Source organism: Ctenopharyngodon idella, chromosome 1 (assembly GCF_019924925.1).
Source record: "Ctenopharyngodon idella isolate HZGC_01 chromosome 1, HZGC01, whole genome shotgun sequence".
Taxonomy (NCBI): domain Eukaryota; kingdom Metazoa; phylum Chordata; class Actinopteri; order Cypriniformes; family Xenocyprididae; genus Ctenopharyngodon; species Ctenopharyngodon idella.
Window position 1 is genome coordinate 8,411,099 of NC_067220.1, and position 23,036 is coordinate 8,434,134.

A 23,036-nucleotide genomic window follows, 5' to 3' on the forward strand; every position below is an offset into this window, starting at 1 on the left:
AAATTTATGTAATTGCTGTGGAGTTGATTCAACTCATCGACTAGCATGTGCCGTCATGTTAATCTTTTGTGCAAATCCAGCATTGAATTGACCCTCGTTTGTGAAGCAGTCCGGCGTAAAATGACGGCATGGTAACAACACTCTACTACAACAACTCTTCCTCTTCTCTAAAGCAGCCCAACATGGCCTCGCCCCCTTTGTTGTGTGTTCTCGGAGGCGGGGTTTATGTAAATTTTAAGGTTAGTGATGTCACCAAGTGATGCTTGTCATAGTCCCTCCCAGCCGTTTGTTGTAGTCCTTAAAAAGCAATTTCTGTAAAAGAAAATATCTCCCTTTGCATTGAACTTTGAGTGTTGTAACTTTGCAGATGTTGTTTATGCTCAAACAGCAACATTACACACTAACTAAAGTTTAAAAAGTGAAATCATAATCAAGGACCCCTTTAATACCCGTGGTTCCTTACTAAACATTGAGGTCTTAAGAAGTGAAACAATCAGTCTTTGCAAGAAACCGAGGCTGTGGAATAGAGGTAATAATGCTGTAAATAATGTTCAGTTTCTTGCAGAGATCGATCGTTTCACTTCTTAAGACCTCAGTGTATCGCCAAGAGCCGTGGGTATTAAATTTGTTTTGTCTGCATATGTTTTTTGAATCTCAAAGTGACGGCACTCATTGACTTCCATTATATATATCACAGAGGACCATGTTTTCAGCTAAAAATCTTCTTTACTGTTCTACTGAAGAAAAAAAAAGTCACCTACATCTTGGATGGCCTGAGGGTGAGTAAACTAACAGCAAATTTTGAACTACCCCTTTAAGTATTCTATGTAACACAAAATTAGCTTTACTGTATACTACAGTATATACGGCACAAATAATAAGAGTACTATGTTGGTATTCTCTTTTGAACATAAGCATTTTGCATGAGTGAGGTATAAGAAAAATGAAATCCTCAATGTATCCTTTAACAGCCTAAACGGATGAGATTTTTTGAAATAAGAACCCGTGAAATGTTAGTTCATCAGGAAGGAATGGCTATGCACTAGACATTAATCTAGTCCAACTGCTGTGAAGGTCGACAGATCTGGCTATGCTCCTGCTCTGCCCTTGACGACCCGCGCTGTTCAGGTCGTGTGGTCAGGTCTGTCCCCCTGCAGGTCAAATCACGCAATGACTTCTGGGCTATGGCAGAACATGAAATAAACATTGCCACACATTGCCTCATGTAATTGTGCATTGCCCACATTGCCTGATATCACAATGACCATTACTATGCACGTGGGCAAGACAGTGAACTTTGCATTTGTATTGCGTGCAAGTCACCTACCTGGAAAGGTGAACTTGAATTTGTACAATTTATCATAGTTTCATCATGTCATATGATCCTCAAAAGTTAATTGCATTTCAGGCTGTGTATTATTGCTAGAGAGGAAGGCCAGTCAAAATCCAAAAATAACATGCACTGTAGCTTTGAATGCGTGCGTGTGTGTGTGTGTGTGTGTGTGTATTACTGGCAACTGATGAGGTAGGCTACACAAGTGTGTGAGAGGGTGAGAGAGAGGGAGACTGCAAGTGCTGATGTCTGATTCACAAATGAATCATTGTTTGGAAATGGTTAAGTATCTGCAAGTCACATGACTCTTTGAGAGAACATTAACAATTTGTCTTGTTCGAAAACAGTGATAAAAGTTATCACATGGCTATGTAATAGGCCTACTTCTGATTGTTCAATTGCTGCATTCAGCAAATATGTTTGTAAAGACAATAAACTGAATAATTTACTATTGTGCTTTGTAGGTTACTTATTAGAAAATGTATCGGTAAAATAGGAAAATGCACCAGTTCTGTGACCACGTTTGAGAAATTGCTAGATCGACTAATTATTTTTGAGCCAATTCATTGAAATGAAGCGATTCGCTCAAATGAACCCATAGGCGTAGAACGCGAGAGAAAGGATGATTCACAAACGGATTAACGGATAAACCAATTTTGAAATCGCTTGAATCGTTCGCATGTATTTAGTAATAATAATAATAATTCATGTAAAAATTCTGTGTTAAATTGAACTTCGAGCGATGGCAGATTCTATGGACCCGTTCATTAAAACGAACCGATTCGCTAAAATTAATCCGACTCTCGCGCTTAGAACCCAAGAGAAAAACAGATGATTCAGAAACGAATCTTTAAAAAAATATTTTGAATCGCTGGAACCGTTAGTAGGCTATTTATTTAACAACAACAATAATAATCATAATAATCATAATAACATAATAATAATTCATGTAAAATTATGTGGTAACTTCGAGCGATGGCCGATTATATGGACCCGTTCATTAAAACGAACCGATTCGCTAAAATTATTGCGACTCTCAGCGCCTAGAACCCATAAGAAAAACAGATGATTCAAAAACGAATCTTTAAAAAAAATCTTTTGAATCGCTGGAACCGTTAGTAGGCTATTTATTTAGCAACAACAACAACAATAATAATAATAATGTAAAAATTCTGTGGTAACATCGAGCGATGGCCGTTTCTATGGACCCGTTCATTAAAACCCTATGATTAAAACGAATCGATTCGTTCAAATTAATTCGACTCTCAGAACCAAAGAGAAATGATGATTCAGAAACGAATCTTTAAAAATATATATTTTGAATCGCTGGAACCGTTAGTATTTATTTAGCAACAACAACAACAACAACAACAACAACAATAATAATAATAATATGGGTAAAATGCCTCGCGGGACCTCTGTGATAACTTGTGCGAGGACCAGTAGCCTACTATGGATCCGTTCATTGAAACGAACTGATTCGCTGAAATGAACCGAACTTTTCAACCTGAGAGAGAGAGAGAGAGAGAGAGAGAGAGAGAGAGAGAGAGAGAGAGAGAGAGAGATGTTCTCTAATCAGTGGCTGAGGGGAGGCGGGCCAAGAAAGCTCAGTGTAATGCGATAGCTGCGCCGCTCAGAAATGCTATTACACACATACTGACTCACTCACACACATACACTCGCGCTCTCGAGCACATCCACACGCGCTGCCACAGCTCTGCGCGAGCACAGCAGTGCGCTTCAACACGCTTCTCTGTGCGTATCACCAGTTCCACTCCTGTCTGGCAGTTTGGACAAAACTTGATGCCTTCTGAGTATGATCGAATGACTTACAAGAGCAAGAAGATATCAGAACACTTAAGCTGTGTCCGGAGGGCAGCGTGTTTTAAGAAGACGATTAAGGGAGAAATCCCTGCGGAAACCTCTATCAACCCATCGGAGACCAATAAGGCAATGGAGCGCAATAACGCACGCAAATCCGTGACGGCTTCATAACGGAATACAGTTGAAGACCTCTAATTTGTTTTAAAACAGGTTTTGTGACAAAGCATGACTTTTTATGAATACATGAAATAGATCATGTCATGCACAGTTTGCATTTGCTGTGCGCAATGGGCTCAACAGAACTGCATTTGAATATGATATTCTGAGCATTATAAAGACAAAAAGGCTTGTTTCTGTGCTTTTCTTAGTCTGAATTATCGACATTTGTTCCTTGAAGAAGATCACTAGTTGAACACAGGCCACTTCTTCAAGGCAGCACATTTTGGAAAGATGGATTTCTGGATATCTCACCAAGGGATTGCATTTATCTTTTGCTTCGTTCTGAAAGTCAGCGCAAAAGAAAGTAAGTTTCTTTTTCTTTTTTTTTCTTCTTTAACTTTCATAACGGTATCTGTGTGTCTAAATTCCCATCCTGTGAGGCTATCCGCAAATGGCAAACAGATTTCTCTCCTGGCGACGCGAGCGTGTGTTTCTGCTGTCCGGGCGAACCATGCTGGGAAAAGGAGAGCTTCTGGTTTTATTTAGTGGATAAAAAGAACAGCTTTATTTATTTAAAAAAAAGGGGGGCAAATAAATGGTACACATTATTTGAGCCCTGCAGAACTGCTTTCCCTCGCACTGTTTGTTCATATCCTTAAAATGAATGTTTTGCTGAGATATTATCTCTTTTCACACAATATTCATGTCAAGATGAAACCGAGACAGACTTGGGAAGCTGGATAGCTTAGATTTCCAGACCAAAGTGGGCGGTAATATAGTTCATTTATAATCATAAAAAGTAAGGTCAACTAAAAAAACTTTAAGGCTTTTAGAGATTGATGTCATATGAGAACTTTTTTAAGTTTCTCCAATACATCATAATGCAGATCTAAATACCCGTAATTTAACATCAAGATCTTTTTCTATAAAGAACCATGTAGATAAAGCAAATATTGCTACAAAAAGCCATAGAAATACATTTTTAAGAGGGTAAAGCACAAAGTAAAATAGAGCCATGTTCACTGTAACCTTTTCAGAAAATATCAGTATGTCTTGTTACGAGTTTGATAGTATAATGAACCTGATTTTTGGTAGTAGGCTAGTATTCAACTGAATTAGCCTGTGAAGTTTTTGCGCTTCTGGCGATATTTAGGGTATATGGTATTAGATAGCCTATAGTAACTGAATAATTACGATATTCATGTAGGCTACCATTATATTTGCGGCAGGCTATTCCGAAGTACTTCAAAATACACTATCAGCCAATGTGTATTAAGGCAGTAACATAGATATTTGTACTTTCACAGAAAAGTACACTGTCAGTAATACCATAGGCTAGTTATGGTGTCAAATGCGAATATTCGCCATTGTAACGACGAGAAAACGAAAAAACTGTCATTCTGGCACAAATATAATAACTATTACCTGCTAGTCGTTGACGGTTTTATAGAAAATATCTTTGCGCGAGCTCAGCAGATGGAATTTACTGACATATTTTTCGGTAAAAAGTCGACCCCGACAGGGGTCTTTGTATTTGGTTCCTCACCGTTGAGTAGCCTAGTGAACAGTCGTTGTTGGTCTTCATAAGGGGATTTCACAGGGAAACAGAGTCACGGCGCGAGCGGACTTCAGAGCGCACGAGTTTCAGCCCGCCTCACGCGCGTACAAAACACGTAGCCTAACGCATATCGTATTTTTGTTAATTACGATGCGTTTCGCCCATTTCTCCCGGAATAACAAAACAATGGTTCATTAGAATCTGTCAAATAACCAGAAGTGATAAGGCTGCAACACCACAATGCCGTCCAAGTTTTCACAGGAGATGTTTTCAAAGATATCGTCAACAATACATCGTTAATTTGAACGCTAACAGCTATTAAAAGAGAAAATAAGCATTTGATTTGGCTAATTGGTCTTTTGACGACTCGGAACCTTGAGATACTGTGATCCTAATGAATGATGCTTTGTATAAGTATCACCATGTACAACAACCTATTAAACTAACAGTGCAGTTTACAGTCATCTCTGCCCCATTCCTATCAAAGTATAGCCTATATATAGGCTGTATTTACAGTGCAGCAGCACCTGCAGTTTTAGGCCAACAGGTCGAAACAAAAAATGATGAAGCAGCTTGAATTAGTGGTGAAAGGTCTTCAAATAATGGAAAGTTGCAGCTGCAGATGAATGAGCAGTAGAGTCTTACTTTGAATATGGATGATATTGTGGCTTGACTTTGGCTCTCCACCATTGTTGTATTATTGCTCTTGATATATAAAAACTTTCATCCAAAAGTATCTGGATTATGGGTGCGATGGCATTGCAGAAGGAATAACCACTTTAAAGTGGCTGAAGCTTTAGAAATGGAGCTCATAAATTGCAGTAGTGTGAAGCGCAGATAAATAGAGATGGCGTTTTACAATGTTGTTTATTTTCTGCAATTACTTTGATAATTGTTTTCATACTTATTTGGGGGTGATTTATGTAAACAGTTTTGATTCGTGAGCTTACATCTTGTGCAGACAATTATGGCATTATTTTAAGGTCGGGTGTTAAAAAACCCATTTGGACTACAGCCTGAAACTGCATACATGCAGCGGTCTCGCAGGTACTTCTGTGACGCCCCCTTCCCAGAGCGGCACCGACTGCAACAAGCGCAACACAATACGCTGAATTATGGACAACAAAGACACAGCGTCTCTTGTGTGAGGTCCATGCCTTTAGGGGCACTTCTCCGTTTTTGTCCGTGCCAAAAAATGACACATTGACCCACATAGAATGATATCAGACTGTCCAGAACAGAGTCTTTTTCTTTATGATCAAAAGCTCTATTTTTACCTGCCTCTCATTTGTACCTCCTATAATCAAACCTCTTATTCACATCTGGAACCTTCCTTCCAGGGAGTTTACCTGATGTTTACCCTAGACTTTTCTTGCAAATCCCTGTTTGAAAGGGAAAAGGTTCAGGATCATTGCATTGATGTATTTTTGCAGTGTATTTTAAGTTAGAGGAACCGGTGATGCATTTAGAGGGAGGAAACTATTATATTTAATCCAATTCTTGGGAAAACAACGTGGCAGAGAGCATGTTAAACTTCATTTTTACTCTTTTTGAGTGGCATTTGCCCATGCAAAACTTGCTGGCATGATGCTACAAATCTAGAAAGTGCTGGGTTAAAAACAACCCAAGTTGGGTTGAAAATGGACAAACCCAGCAATTGGGTTGTTTTAACCCAGCGGTTGGATTAAATGTTTTCCCAACGTGCTGGGTAGTTTTATTTAACCCAAATATTGTTTAAAAATGACTATATGGCTGGCTTAAAATCAACCCAAAATAGGTTGAGAGCATAGGTTGAAAACAGTGGCAGAGAGCATTTTAAACTGCATTTTAACTCTTTTTGAGTGGCGGTTGCCCATGCAAAACCTGCTGCCATAATACAATAGGGTGTAATGGGTGATTGCCACATGTTTTTGCTAGGATATTTTTGGTGGTTACTTACTGAAAAAGAGCCAACCTCCAAGTCTCTATGATATTCTGGTACTTCTATGGGATGTTTCTGCCAATTTTATCACCCTTCAGGCAAACATCCCAAGTCTGATGTCTTAGAAAAGTAATGGCATGCATCTCCAAGCTGCGCAGTTTGAGGTATCGTTCATGTCTGTAGCACAAACTGTGCAATTTTAACCAAAGTTTAATTTTTATGTTTAAGGGTTTGTTCAAATAACTATTCTGAGCATTAGTGATAGCGATATTCGCCTACTGTATGTTAGCAGCTTTCCTTTACCTCTAGGACAACTTTTTTGGCGTCCAGTTTAGCTTGATACACCTGATTAAAGGATGAAAAGACACATATAAATACTTCATGTGAACAAACAAAGCACTTAGTTCTCCCCAGCGTTCCTGCAGATAGACAGAAAGACGTTATCTACTCACACGTACACACATCATCTTTTCATCTGTAACACCCCGAGTGGTTGTGTATGCCGTTTCATCCTATTTTTCTGGTGTTCATGAATAGAAGAGGTACTAATCTATGCAGAAGCTAGCTCGGAAAAGAAGGTCAGAAATTTGCATTTGGGGCCAGGAAACCACGACCGGATCAATCCCTGCAGAGGCAGTGGGTGCCGAGAATTCCCTGGATTGCTTGAATTGAGGAGGAATTAAAAATATAGCATAAATAATTGAAACGGCCCCTCCTAGTTAGTGTCATTTTGAGCTTTTAGTGGAGCATGTGTGTGGGTGTAAGAGGGAAGACAGACAACGTGACACATTGATGTTTGTAAATTAGGACACCGCAGAAGTTTCGGTGAACGGTAACTGTAAAATTCATGATGCATGATCAGATGTTCACTGGGAATTGGTGACTGAAGTGTATTAGAAAATATTTAAAATCTGATTGGATGCACTGTGTTCGAAGTCTTTACAAAATAGCTGATGCATGGACACGACACGTGACCGCACATCTTTTGATTTCCATGGTAATTAAGCAAACGTTTGTTTTTTGTTTCTTGGAAGCAGCCTAAAGTTGGTCTAATAAACTGTATTAGTTGCTTATTGTGATTACATGTAATTATTTATTGTATTTAATGTCTTTATACTATTTAGTTCCGGTCCAGTTGTTGGTCTTGTGGTTTATGATGCTCTAACAGTGCTGTTTATGAAGGTCGGTGGCTTTTCTAAAGAATAGAGAAGGTTTAAAGTGATTTAGAAGATGTGGAATCTGTTCCAAAAAGTGAAGTCAAGAAGTTTCAGCAATGAAAATGTTTTTTAAAGGGATAATTCTCTTTTAAAAAAATGACAATTCTGTTATCATTTGCTCACCCTTATGTTTTTACAAACCAATATGGAAAAAGTACACCATAAAAGTACAATGAAAGAGGCCAATAGGATTTGTCCGTTATATTTCATGTCATTTGAAGCCACATGAAAGCTGTGTGTGAAGAATAGAATGAAATTTATTTCGTATATGGACTCTTTTGGTAGCAATGAAACTCGTGAGAAAGAGTGTGAGTGAGCAAGAGAAAGAGAGAGCTTTGGTAAGGATGAATGGATCGGTGCTGATTTCCTCACCGCGGGTGACAGCACTTTTTAATTAAGGTGCGAATGGAAGGATGCAGAGAGAAACGGAGAGAAAAAGAGTGGGAGAGAGAGATGGAGATATATCATGGCCTCTCTACATGATTGCAACTTATCGCCGCAGTGACAGCTCAGCACAGCGATGATTCCATTAATAGAAATTAATATCAGCAGAGATGAACAAAACATCTGGACACGCACACTCAAAATACACATACACACACACACACACACACAGAGAGAGAGAGAGAGAGAGAGATTTGTATTTAGGGAACTGTACATTTTAGGTCCTTTTTTGTTTTACTGCATTTTGACTCTTTTAGTCTTTTAAATACTTCAACTAGAATCTCACGTTATTAAGGGTTAGACAAAAAAAGATAAATCGATCATTATTTTAATTTTATCTTTGTCGTTCAAAACATTTTTGACCTTTAGACTGAAATATGAGTCATTATTTACTGCTAATTCTTCCCTCTAATGATCCATAACTACTGCAACTGGATCACTGAGTCAGTGAATTGAACCTGAGAACTGAATCAGTTTGAACACTGAACAAAATATTCAGACTTTTTTTTTTTTTTTTTTTTTTTTAAACTGGATTCATTGAAATGATCTAACTCAAAAGAATGTTTTGTTCACTAATCGGACATGTCTTCGTCTCTCATGAACTCTCATGAATGTGTCAAGAAGAGCCAGGGCGAATTGATTAAAGGGATAGTTCACCCCAAAATGAAAATTCTGTTATTTACTCACCCTCATGTCGTTCCAAACCCACAAGAGTTTCGTTCATCTTCGGAACACAAATAAAGATCTTTTTAATGAAATCTGAGAGCTTTCTGTCCCTCTATGGACAGCTACACTAACACGAGAATGAACCTCATTGGTTCTTGCGGAAGCTCAAACGTGATGCGTAACACGAGAATGAACCTCATTGGTTCTTGCTGAAGCTCAAAAGTGATGCATAACACGAGAATGAACCTCATTGGTTCTTGCTGAAGCTCAAAAGTGATGCGTAACACAAGAATGAACCTCATTGGTTCTTGCTGAAGCTCAAATGTGATGCGTAACACAAGAATGAACCTCATTGGTTCTTGCTGAAGCTCAAATGTGATGCTTAACACAAGAATGAACCTCACTGGTTCTTGCACGCGTCAAGCGAACATGCTTGAGCTTCTGTTTACCACAACTGATTAGTTTTACGATCTCTTTATTTACTTTTTGAAGCGTCAAAGTGTCAGTTGTGTAGCTGTCAATGGAGGGACAGAAATCTCTCAGATTTCATTAAAAATATCTTCATTTGTGTTCCGAAGATAAAAGTCTTACAGGTTTGGAATGACATGAGGGTGAGTAAATGATGACAGAATTTAAATTTTTGGGTGAACTAACACTTTAAGTTTGAACCTTGTGAGAGAAGTGGCGATGATCAGTATGGAGAAATCATTCAGTCAGATCTTTTGAATGAATCAGTAAAAAAAACCTGATCTGAAATGTTTACAAAGACTCAATCCAGTGATCCAGTCACAGCTTACTGTTAATGACTTAAATTTCAGCGTGTTCCTCACAAAAAAGATGCTGCGCAAATCATATGGATCATGTTTATGGATTTTATTTTAGGATGAACGAACCGTTTAAAATGACACAAAACCTTATTTTTATTCTTTGTTCATTCCAGCAGCCAGTTCTGAAATCTCTTCTGGAGGCTGTCTGTAGCCCCTCTCCCCGTCTGTCTCCTTACATGAAAGGACAGATCTGTCTAAAAAAGTGCCGAGCACGCAAAATCCCCCCTCATGGATTTATCCTCAAGACCCTCTTCCCTGAAAACACACAATAGAGCGATAGACACAGCCACAGAATACATGCAGACTGAATGAAAATGCTAGAATGATTGCTATCTGTCTGTCCTTTTGTGTTCCTGTAATATATTGGGTAATAATACCGAGATGAGGTGAGGAATTCATAGGAAGGGAACTGTCAAGTCATCTTCAGCACAAAATAATAAAAAAAGGAAATAATAAAAAAGGAAATGAAGCGTATTGTTAGGACCGTTTTTTTTCATGATGACTTTAACAACAAACCTCCAATTCTCATTAATGTAAAGAAAATAAAAAATGATTAATAATGTTATTTAAATGGAATTTAACATCATATTAACATATCTATCTATCTATCTATCTATATGGTAACACTTTAGTTTAGGGTCCAATTCTCACTATTAACTAGTTGCTTATTATCACTTATACTACGGGCTGTTGAATGCTCGAATCTGATTGGTTGATCAACGTTCTAAGGTGTGCAGTTATTTTCAGGGAAACGCACGGCTAAAGTAGTTCTAGGCAGGTCTTGACCGCATTACAGTTCCATATCACTGCGCCAAACGTTTTCAGTTATCTCAATAGGTCCTTACAGCCTACAACCGCAAAAGAAACAAAACCCACAATGACACCGACCAAGCAAATAAATATAGAAAACAATAGGGTGAAGACGAAAAATTATTGTCACGGTTTTTGCCACAAAATACGTTTTATTGTGTCTGGAAAGCGCATACTCTTTCTCGCGCGCGCTCTCTCTCTTTCAAACGTACTGTATAACGTAAGTACGGACACGCACTCGCACAGAAACCTGTCGTCAGCGCTGCTCTGATGAATTAATCAGTAAAATGACTCACCAGCGAGGTAATAACTGTGCGATTCTTGAGGTAGATAAACTTATAGTTGCGTTAATAACTGTATCAACGGTATTATTCTGCTATCAAGGTTCAAGCCTCCGTTACTAGTTCTGAAATTACGTTTTGGAATTAGCAACGGAGGCTTGGGATGAGATGCGTAAGAAATTAGTCCTACACACAAGAGTGTTTTAAGGACAAAAACCTGACAAATGTCTTGAAATACACCATCGAAACAGTGTCTTGAGGTGTGGTAACCGTAGTATAAGCGGAATAATTGACTCCGGGCCATTGAATTCTTAGAAAATAATGCACACCCGAGGTGTAACTCCGCTTCGCGTCGTGGCCGCATTGCCTCATTACCACACCGGGTGTGCATTATTTCCTAAGAATTCAATGGCCCGTCGTCAATTATTCCTCACGCATGTAACTAGGATATTAGTTGTTTATTAGTACTTATAAAGCACATATTAATGCCTTATTCTGCATAACCATATTCTACATCCCTTAATCTTTCCCAATTCCTAAACGTAACAACTACCTTACTGACTATTAATAAGCAGTAATTAGGGGTTTATTGAGGCAAAAGTCGTAGTTAATAGTGAGAATTGGACCCTAAAGTGTGTCCATATATACATTAAGGCAATACATATTTCTTTATATCTATTTCTTGTAATTTTTTATTAGTGTGTGTGCGCTTGGCTAGATTTTCCCCTTCGGAGGATGCAGTTAAAAGGGTTAGAAGGATTCGGTTGTTGCCTTAAATGCCACCTCATTTTAAGTGTACCTTTTACAGAGACATAATAGCAGTGGAAATGTCAACACTTGAAAGAAGCCCCAACCATCCTTATACCTTTTATTCAGGCCCTTATGACTGGCACATCAGCACATATGGGAGTATTGGCTTCAGGCAATAGTCAACTCCATGTCTCAAGATTTTCCACCACACCAATGCATAGCTCTGAAGATCTTTAGCATGGTTTTAGGATGCCCTGCAGCTCGCTTTTGAAGGGCAATTTCACAAGTTTTCTGAAAATTCTTAGATATTGAGAGTTTTGGAGTTGTGCATGGAGTCTCTTTGAGTCTAATTTTTTATTTGATTCTCTCTGGCTGCATCTCTATTCCGGTGTTGCTTTAATATCAGAGACTCCATTCCTTCTCAACCCTCTAAACTTGGGAAATGATCATATAATGTTAGAAATGTGCCCACTGGTATATATTCTCCTATGCACTAGCTTTTACCAGTTGTGGGGTAAGGATGAAGTAGTCATGAAGTTTGTTCAGTCAGAGAGGAGGAGGAGTTTTCCTAACGCTAGGTAGACAGCCGTGTTTATCTATGTATTTGCAGAAGCCAACATCAGACCCAGAACTGTCAATCAAACCACCCTCTTCCTCTCTGAGCCTGCACTATTCCCACTTTCCCTTTCCGATGTGTGCTGTGATGTATCCTACTAAACATAAGTGTGTTAGCGAGCTCCACTCACCTTTTGTGGAGGTGTACATTTTGTTTTTTTATCAGGCAGAAAATATAATCTCTAGGCTTGTCTTCTCATAAGATTGGTGACAATAACCATGTTCTCAATGTCTGAGTCATTGCTTTTTTTGCAGTACCTTTTTAACTCTGTAACCTCTAAAAATGAATATGCTTCTATTATATGAAAAATAAAATATGCTCAGGTTAAGCTCAGCTTTAATTGTAATGTTAGCTTACTTTAAAAAGTCAAAGTTTATATATATAATTGTGAACTAATTTAAAATTAATATAATTGGGATGTTCTGATAAAAGCAAACAAATTTATTTGATTTCCATTTTTGCAATTTGTGAGTTATATATATGTATGTAAGTATGTGTATATATATATATATATATATATATATATATATATATATATATATATATATGAAGATTTCGTGAAAATGTGCTGCATAGTAGTAATGACCTGTCTGCTAATTCCTCAGTTGTCGTTTGGCTGGTATGTGGTTAAAAACCCCTCTGCACGGTTGTCATGGTGAAAGACCAGAAAGTATTTCTGTCTCCTAATCTTAGCTCCATTTAGAATAATAATGACCAGAATGATATCCGCTACTGTATGTGTGAGGGCGGCATGAAAAAGGACTGTTTCGCATGTTAGAGTGAACGCTAGAATGTGGAAGGAGTGTTTGGTGAAGATAGCAGGGAGAGCACATTGGGTGGGGTGGTAGAAGAAAGCTTTGTTATGCTGGATCCTATTGCAGCTTTGGGGATGACCCTTGAACCTCCAGAGAAGAGCCCTGCGTGTCACTTCCTGTCTTAAGAGTTGGCTTATATTTTGTAGAGAGCATCATAAATTTATTGAATGCTTCTTAGCATTGTGGGGAAAGGTTGACAGAATATAAGGTAATTGGAAATGTGGGTGTCATGTCACGAATTGTCAAATTAAAACTTTATTTACTGTAGATATACAGTATATACGCATAGCAATATCATTAGGGAGATATTATTTTAGCTTTAAGTCAGCATTCCCTAACAGTTTTACCTAATGTGATGTATTTCCCACAGGCGTTGGTGACATCACCCAACTTGCACCAGTTAGTGACATAGGAACTTATATTAATGAAGGAAATAGGATTGATTTTGATTTCATGATGGTTTTATCTTCATATAGTGTTGTTTTTGTCCCTAGTGTGTTTTGAAAACATAGGTAATCCTGTTAGCCATGCAGTGCTCACTCAGAGATTTGGTAGCGTTTGTGATTTATGTATTTAATTTGCCTTGCGTTCACGCCACTCTGCTTGGCCAAACTAGTGTTAAAGGGATAGTTAACCCAAAAATGAAAATTATCCCATAATTTACTCACCCTCAAGCTATCCTAGGTGTATATGACTTTCTTCTTTCAGCCGAACACAATCAAAGTTATACTGAAAATTATCCTGGCTCTTCCAAGCTTTATAATGGGAGTGAATGGTACCCAAGATTTTGAAGTTCCAAAAAGTGCATCCATCCATTATAAAAGCAATCCATACGACTCCAGTGGGTTAATAAATGCCTTCTGAAGTGAAGTGATGGGTTTTTGTAAGAAAAATATCCATATTTAAAACTTTATACACTATAATCACTGGCTTCTGGTCGTACGTGAGTTGAGTTCTGGCAGAAGAGTGACCTCTGACCCGACACATGACGTATTGACGAACGTGGAATCGCAGAGGATAGAGCAAAACAAAATCAAGAATTAAAAGTCAATGTTGGAATGTCGGAGTATTTCGACATAGGAGGAGCTTGAGTTTGTTGCCCAGCCCTATTTGTTTGAACCGCGAGAGGCGTCTACTCTGACCTAAGCTTATGCTACTCCTACATCCTACGTCATATGTCGTGTCAGAGGTCACTCTTCCACTGGAACTCAACTTGCGTACGGCCGTTCCCGGAAGCCAGTAATTATAGTTTATAAAGTTTAAAATATGGATATTATTCTTACAAACACCCATCACTTCTATTTCAAAAGGCATTTAATAACCCACTGGAGCCATATGGATTAGGTTTATGATGTATGGATGCGTTTTTTGGGACTTCAAAAACTTGGGCGCCATTCAATCCCATTACAAAGCTCGGAAGAGCCAGGATATTTTTTTAATATAACTCCAATTGTGTTCAGCTTAAAGAAAAAAGTTATATACACCTAGGATGGCTTGAGGGTGAGTAAATTATGGGATCATTTTTATTTTCGGGTGAACTATCCCTTTAAGTATGTGCAGGGTTGCCAGGTTTTCACAACAAAACCTGCGCAATTGCTACTCAAAACTAGCCCAGTCGCTTTTCAGTGGGGGTCCCCCGGTAAAAATCGCATTCTGGGGGCATTTTTTGGCGGGATTCCCCTGGTAAATTTCACATTCAAGGGGCTAAATATGTTATTTGGGGTTGCTTCAACCTGCGGCAACAATGTTAAAGTAGCCTAATTCCGCGGGAAAACCGTAGACTTGACAACGCTGAGTATGTGGCTAATAACTAACTTATCTAAAACACTGCCTCACCTAACTTTCTTTCTGTTTGTCTCTTACCCATTTGTCTTAGTTGAGACATGTGGAGGCCACCTGGATGCCAGCGATGCTGGTTACATCACATCTCCAGGATATCCCCTGGAATACCCGCCCCATCAGAGCTGCCAGTGGGTGATCAGCGCACCTGAACCCTCACAGCGCATCGTGCTCAACTTCAACCCCCACTTTGAGCTGGAACGACTGGATTGCAGGTGAGAAGAATGTGTGGGATAAAGGAAATTAGTTTGAAAAAAGAGAAAAATTAAGCACTTGTCCTATGGAATGACGAACGATAAGGACGTGCGTGCAATTAATTTACCTCCGATGGAGCATTCGCAAACCCTGCCCTGTGTGCTGAATTGTTGATGAGGGGAAAGTGGCAGATAAGGGAAAAAAAGGGTGTGAAAGAGGCTTCTCTTAATTTATCGGATGAGAGAGAAAGATGTGAGTCAGGGGGAAGGGAGTATGTGGAAAACAGAGATATGTGGTATGGAGAATTTAGAAGAAAAAGGCGACTTGGAGAGGAGGAGTGCTAGGTGGAACTATGTGAGAAGAGGAATGACGTTAAGAGAGATATAATAGGGTTTAGAGCGAGCCTAAAGGGCTTACGCAGGGATGCAGTGCAGCTGTCACTGAGAAAGGGGGTCGTCTAGAAGGCTTTTTGTGGAACTGTTTCCCCTCAGCTGTAAAATTAATTATGTTCATCCATAGACTCTCACTTCTCAGAGTCTGACTTACATTACAATGACCAGGAAATCGGTTCTACCAATGTCAGTCCGTTTCTTTTACCCTTATATAGCTTTGAGACTTGGGGTATCCTAAAAAAGGGGTGGTCAATCCTGATTCTGGAGGGCCATTATCCTGCAGCATTTAGGTCCAGTTCTAATTAAACACATCCGAACCAGTTAATCAAGGTGTTTAGGATTGCTAGAAACTTTTAGGAGAATGTGCTGGTGAAGTTTGGAGCTAAACTCGACAGGAGCAGGATTAGACACCCTTGTCCCACAAGCTGTTTGTTTAATAGATTTCTAAAGTTTTACTGTTGTTCAGATGGCATATTCTGTTCATCAACAAATTTACAAAGAAAATTCAGGTTCTGAATTCTAAATAGCCAATCACACTTTCAATAAGAACAGTGAAAGCTAGCAATGAAAGAAAAAGCTGAGTAGAGTTCACAATGTGGTGATCTATTCCCCAAAGTCATGACAAATCTGGACAAGGTGTACATTGTTAAAGAAATAGTTCACCTGAAAATAAAAATCTTGTCATCATTTACTCACCCTCACACCGTTCCAATCCTGTATGACTTTCTTTCTTCTGGGGAATTGAAAGGAAGGTACTCCCCCTCAGTTTTAGTACAACATGAGACTGAGAAAATGATGACAGAATTTTCATTTTTGGGTGAACTACTCCATTAAGTCTCTCTAAAAGACTAGTGACAAATGGTCTTGTACTTTAGATACATTAGTCTAAATTACTGTCTGTTAATTTACTGTCTGAAATTACTGTCGTCTTTGAGGCTGCATTGTCCCTGCTGGTGTGAAATGAATGTTGTTTTTAAGCACTTTCCTTTATGAGTGGTTTAAACCCACTGTGGTTTCCCTATGGGCCACCAATTTGTAGCAGCAGTGGGGGAGGGCGTATCTCAGTTACATCTGTAGGATTTGCCTAAAAAAAACAACCAGACGTGAAGATACAGGTACCATTTTAAATTAGACCATGTGCCGAGTCTTTATTTATGTTTAAGACATTCACTGATTTATGCTTTGTGGTACATTTGGAGATTTATCCAAACAGTCAAGGAAGAGACATTGGGAAGAAGGGGGGAGAGATAGAGAAGGACAGACACCAAAAATACCCCCCTCAGTGGCTGATCTGTTCTGCTGATACAGCTCAGGCTAATGCTCCCTTCACTCCCTAAATGAACATTCTGAATTTGCTGTGTATAAATGTTCAATCTCTTTTCCTGCTTGGGTGGCTTCACCTGGTTGGACAGCTCCACTCTGGCTGTATTTGTTGTTGAGATTAGGCTACTGTACAGAGGTTTCAGAGAGGTAATACCTTGAAAAACATTCCCAATTGGACCCCAAAACAGGTAAACGCATCAGGTCACTTGGCATAAGTGGAAATGTAAAGGTTGCCCAAAATTGAGTGAATGAATAGTATTGATATTCTCTTGCATGATTTACAGTAAAACAGGGGAGAATGTTCAGTCCTGCGCTTGGAGGGCCATTTTCCTGCAGAGTTTAGCTCCAACACACTTGCCTGGAAGTTTCTAGTGATCTTGAAGGCCTTGATTAGTTGGTTAATGTGTTTAATTAGGGATGGAGCTACACTCTGCAGGAAGGTGACCCTACAAGTGTAGTATTAGACACCCCTGTGATAAAACATCCAGTTGCCGATTGGAGGCTCCAACAGAGACTGTTGACAATATGACAACCGACAGTACAGCTATATGTCAACCTTCAGCAATTTGATCGCTGGCGGAACCCTTTTTCACCAAGTACAGCATGTTCCTGGATCAACATCTTTGTTGATCCTGGAACAACATTCCAGTCAACCAATCAGATTTGAGGGACAAGTTTACAGGTTATGTCATGTTTAGGCTTACAATCAGGATTAGGTGCTTCTACATCAGTGTTATTCACATCATTTAGGGGAATGTTTAGGGGAAGGCAAATGGTTAGGACTAAATTTTCAGACAGTAATGTTGTTCCTGGATCAACAAAATATGTTCCTGGAATTCAGCAAAATCAGGACGTGCATCAGTGTGGATGCCCCTTCAGACTTTAGTAGTCTGGTGTAAAGAGAATGTGCTTATCTTGGTTACTTGCAAGTGTCTGAAACAAAACTCTTGAATAGATTTCAATGCCAAAAATGTCCCAAATCCAGCAAGTAGTTCCTTGGAAGTCTCATACTGGCCTGGTTTCCTAACAAACTGATATAAATCTGCCCACCCTGGATAGTGAGTAAAACCAGCCCATCAGATTAGAGTTTGACATTTTGGGAAAGCTCTTGCCATTTTTTTGTGTGTGCAGTGTACACCATACACTTTCAGAAACAGTGTTCAAAAATTTTACTATTAGGGGTGCTATAGTTTGTCACTGGGGTAGTACCCTTAAGAGGGCAAAATTGTACCTCATCTACACCTAAAAGGTGCATATTGCCTTAGAATAGTGTAATATGTATTATTGAGGTACTACTATGAACCATTATGGGGTAAATGTCCTTTTGAGGGTATTACCCCAGTGACAACTGTTGGTACAATTTTTGCACATTTGTTCTGAGAGTCCATCTGAGGCTGATACTAGATATTAGCAGGGAATGAGTGTTTATTTGCCGTCAGTTCAGTAGTGGGCTAAAATTGAGCTGGAAGGTCTTTTGTAGTTGTGGTTTGAGAGATTGCAGAAGTAGAAAACACACTGCCAATGTACCACACTCGTTCTTAACCCTCATTACTATGTTCCACTGAAAGAGTGGAAGGAAATTGGCAAGAAATGAGTAATGGAAAATCTGAAGAGGTGTCAGATGCTTTACGATACCGTGCTTCGTAAACAGGTCCCTTTCTAATGGTCCACTTCAAGCGTCCATCTCCTCCATCTGTATTTTGCTATATATACAATAAGTCTTCGTCAGCACATTTAGGCAAGGTATGATTGAAAGGCCTGGCTCCGTCTTTTAGATGGCAAACACTTACACACACTAGCAAGCACATTTAAATTCACCTTGTGCTTATGAGTGCTGGCTTGGAGTCTCCGTTGCTCAGAGGAGCTGCTTCGGTTTAGCTTAGCTTGCACAATTTACTCTAGACAAGGTCAAAGCAGCTTCTTGTGCCCTAAACCATACTAACTAATGTGCTTCTAAAAAGCATCTTGTGGCTCACATGATGTAGTTAGGATAGGTGTGGTATGAACGACATTTTTCAAGGGGCACTTCAGCAGGCAATTTTTATTCCAGTAGCAAAGCCAGATGGCTTTTACCTGGAGGGCTGTGAGCAGATTGATCTGAGATAGATGCAATGAAAATGGCAAATGAAATATCTGGCCATATCTTTAATGTGATACTCTTCTCCTTTGAGAAAAAAGAAAAAGAGTGGTGAGGTCAGAAGAGACCTCATGAGAATATCCATCCATCCATCCATCCATCCATCCATCCATCCATCCATCCATCCTTCTTTCAGTCCACCCATTTGTCTCATTATCATTCTCCCAATAGATCACCATTATATTTTCTCACCCTAACACATTACTCTATATGCAAACAGCAAGTTCCTTCTGAATGCTAAGCACTGTGTCCATGTAATGCATACAGAGGTAAAAGTAAACTGTTGTAGAAGGATTTAAATGCTGTACTGCAGGGGAAGGGCTTAAATCGAAACCAGATCTGATTCAGAATCACCTCTTAGACATAAAATATTGACAGAGAGACAGTTGTTTGGGCTGAGGAGGGAATCTAGAAGACTTACTGGTAAGAGTGAGACAGATGTGAGCGATGAAGTCTGCATCACTCAAGGGAGTCTACGCTTCACTCTAGTGATGAAAGTTCTCGCGTTTACTATGCAGTGATATCTGCAGATGTTGAGGTGCTAAGATATTGAGCAGCATCAGCGTTTCTAAACTGCGAGCATGATATCACCCTATTTCCACTTTTCCTTGGGGACAAGGGATCAATGCATGTCCTTTGCCCTTAATGAAGAATCAATGGACCCAGCACGTTCAGGAGAGTGAGGTCATGGTCAAGAAGGTCACAAACCAGCGGACCAAAGGCCACAAGGGTCATGTGTGCACAAAATGAGCGTCATATAAATAAAAACACCATGAACAGTATAATAAAGGCTGTTCTTAAATCAGTATTTTTTTAACAAACATTATGAATTGTTTCCAGCTTCTACAATCTGATATACCTAATATCATACGTAATGTAGGCTACATAAACCTGTGACCGCATATCAGTTCATTTCAAGCTGCAGCTTACTTGGAAATGCAACTGTATGTTTGTCAGCATTATTGGCAATTGGCATACATTACTCCTTTGTCCACTAACTGGCCACAGTCAATCAATTTTCTGGATATCGATAGCCTTTATACATGTATACATCACAGTTAGTAAAGGCTTGTCTTAGTAGAGCTTGATGATGATTTCATATGCTTGATAATTATTCAAATAGGTCAATAATGTTTTTTTAGGACACAGCAATTTCAGTGATGTTTTTAGGGCATTGGAAATATATCAGCAACCCTGAAGTGTAGCAAGATATTGATAGCTTAAAAAAATGCAATCAATCTGGAGCAGTATAAAGTGACACATTTGGGAATTCAAAGATTTAAAAAAGTCTCTTTTTACCCCGAGAAGCCAATTTCCCCCTGAAAAAAGTTTTAATATCGTTGATGGGAAAAAAAGGACCTAATGCATTCTGATAAGGCCTAAGGCTTTCAATGGCAACATAATGGGAATTTGGAGATGGCTCGTTTTGACGGGAATCTCGGAAGACCAGAAAATTCTCTCTTCTAAAGGTGTGAGATTTGGGGAAAAAAATCACAAATGTTGCTTTATAGCCAGTTTTAGTGTTGTTTATGAAAGCCTCAGGCTCCTGCGGTCTACCCCAGTCATCCGTAAATGTCAGCGCTGTATCGGACAGCCATGCTATTTGTTTCCCGACCGGATTGAAGATGGCAACCCTCCCTCCCCCTTGGGAACCCTCCCCGGCATCTATTTAATATTTCACAGGCACTTATAGCTTATTAGGCAGCCCCCCCGGGGGCCAAGCGTGCAGCTTTCCATGCAGACTCTCAGCATTATTTAATTTCAATTTTAGTGTATTGGCCGGTTGACGAGCCGTCCTGGAGCACGTCCTGCGGCTGCTGGCCTAAAAGCATGGCAGAATTTAAATGAGCGGCCATTGTGCTGTTTGATATTGAAAAGCCAGTGTGATTGTGTGTCGGACTGAATTATATTCTGAAAGCCACTGAGCTGAGTATGAGAAAGATAGAGCTACAGGACGTCTTCATAGGACAAAAAAAAGATATGCCATGCAGCTGTTTGATTTTTAGCTAAGTTTCATTTCCAGGAATCAGCAAGGAAGTTACACAGTGCTGACATATTTCTTATTGAAACAGGAAGTTGTGGCGGGAGATATCAAAGTTCTGTTTTATTAAATAGCCAATAGGCTCAAGTTTATGTCAACCATGTGAACTTTGAACCATGATTTGCTACTTGCTATTGAAAGCCAGAAGCAGATGGTTTGTCATTTTAGAGAAAATTTTATTGGACAAATTCCACCCCTTTCCATTCATCCATCCATCCATCCATCCATCCATCCATCCATCCATCCATCCATCCATCCATCCATCCATCCATCCAGGCTTTACTCACCCTCAAGCCTATCCAAGGTGTATATGAATTTCTTCTTTCAGATGAACACAATCTGATAAATATTCTGACACATCTAAGCTTGATAATGGCAGTGAACAGGACCAACGAGTATAAAGCTCAAGAAAGTGCATCCATCCAAAGCAAAACATACTCCACACAGCTCCGGGGTGTTAATAAAGGCCTTCTGAAGTGAAGCGATGCGTTTGTGTAAGAAAAAATATCCATTTTTAACAAGTTATAAAGTAAAATAACTAGCTTCCGCCAGACTGCCTTTGCTGTTCAAAACACTTACGCTACGTCCTACTCCTTCCGTATTCAACTTACGAAAAAGCTTAACTGATGCAACATCTATCTATTGTCCACTACTGTAAGGCCCTTCTATGTATACCATGATACCAATGCCATATATTTACTATGGTATTGTTTGATTACCATTCTTTTACCACAGTAGGCTACCATTAGTTACTTTTATGGTGCTATAAGGTACATAGAAGAACATGTTATCATAGCAGTGTCCACAATGCATAATATTACTCTCATATATTTTTTATGTGCAATGGACGCCTAAGCCAAATATAAGATCTGACAGTGATGTTTACCAAGCCAGAGGGTCTTGTGGTATGATTTAAGAAGCACATGCTGGAGTGTTGTTTATTGTGTAGGTAGTCAGTTTCAGGCAGTTCAGAGATTAATGGGGTCCAGGCTTATGTTACGCCCAGTGTCACCAGAGCACATCTCTTTTTTTCCATTTGATCACAGGCAGGCTACAAACACACTCAAGTACTGTATATGCACAAGACAAACAAGGATAGTAGCATCCGTACCCCTGTGTATCTGTCTGTCTGTGTATTTCTCCAGACAAACTGCTCTTTAGGGCAGCTAGTGACACCTCAGGGGACTGTGTAGGCCTGGAAAAAAATGCTTGAAAAACACCGTAGGTGTGAAAAGCAATTAGCAGTGAAGAGGCTGGAGGGGAGAGGAGACAGAAAGTGAGATTGGAGAGGAAGACATGTCTGAACATGAGACAGGGACACGGGGCCTTTGCCCTCCTCGTGTCAAGCCTCTCTTCCCAGCGCACACTTACAGACATACCACTGTCTAGGGAGTTTTTATTGCCGCCTGTAGCACCTGAATAACCATTGAATCGTGCATAATTAGCATGCATAATCACTGCTCTATTGCACCGCGGTAAACAATTTGAGCTGTACGCCTTTAAAACAACGTTATATTGCTGTGATAATGAGAAAAAGATTCTTGTGTTCAGTCACAGTTGCTGTAAAATTGATATATAATACACTTGATCTGAGGCATTAATTTTCGCGTGGTAAATAAGTGATCCGGGCACTTTTGTTGATCAATGGGCATCCTGCTTTGTTTCCACTCTCAAGCGTGTCTCGAAATGCACCGGAGCCAAGTGGAGGCGTCTAGAGATGGTCAATATCCACATTTGACACATTCACTTGTCACTGCTAATCCAGGAGCCAAGAGCCCCTACAAAATCAATTACAACCTAATTACCTTTGCACACAGTTTACAAGCCTTCATCCCAGCTTTTTGGGATGGACACAGAAAGAGAGTGAGTGAGAGTTTGTGTGTGTGTG

The 23,036-nt window shown here is 39.5% G+C and overlaps 1 protein-coding gene across 1 annotated transcript in view; it reads left to right on the forward strand.

The window, feature by feature from the left end:
* Positions 1 to 2,973: 2,973 nt before the first annotated feature.
* The window catches only part of nrp2a (neuropilin 2a), an 83,189-nt gene continuing 63,126 nt past the window's right edge, over positions 2,974 to 23,036 (forward strand). The window contains 2 exon segments of the mRNA XM_051890620.1: positions 2,974 to 3,680; positions 15,098 to 15,275. Of these exon segments, the coding sequence (XP_051746580.1) occupies positions 3,608 to 3,680; positions 15,098 to 15,275 (251 nt within the window). The 5' untranslated portion in view covers positions 2,974 to 3,607.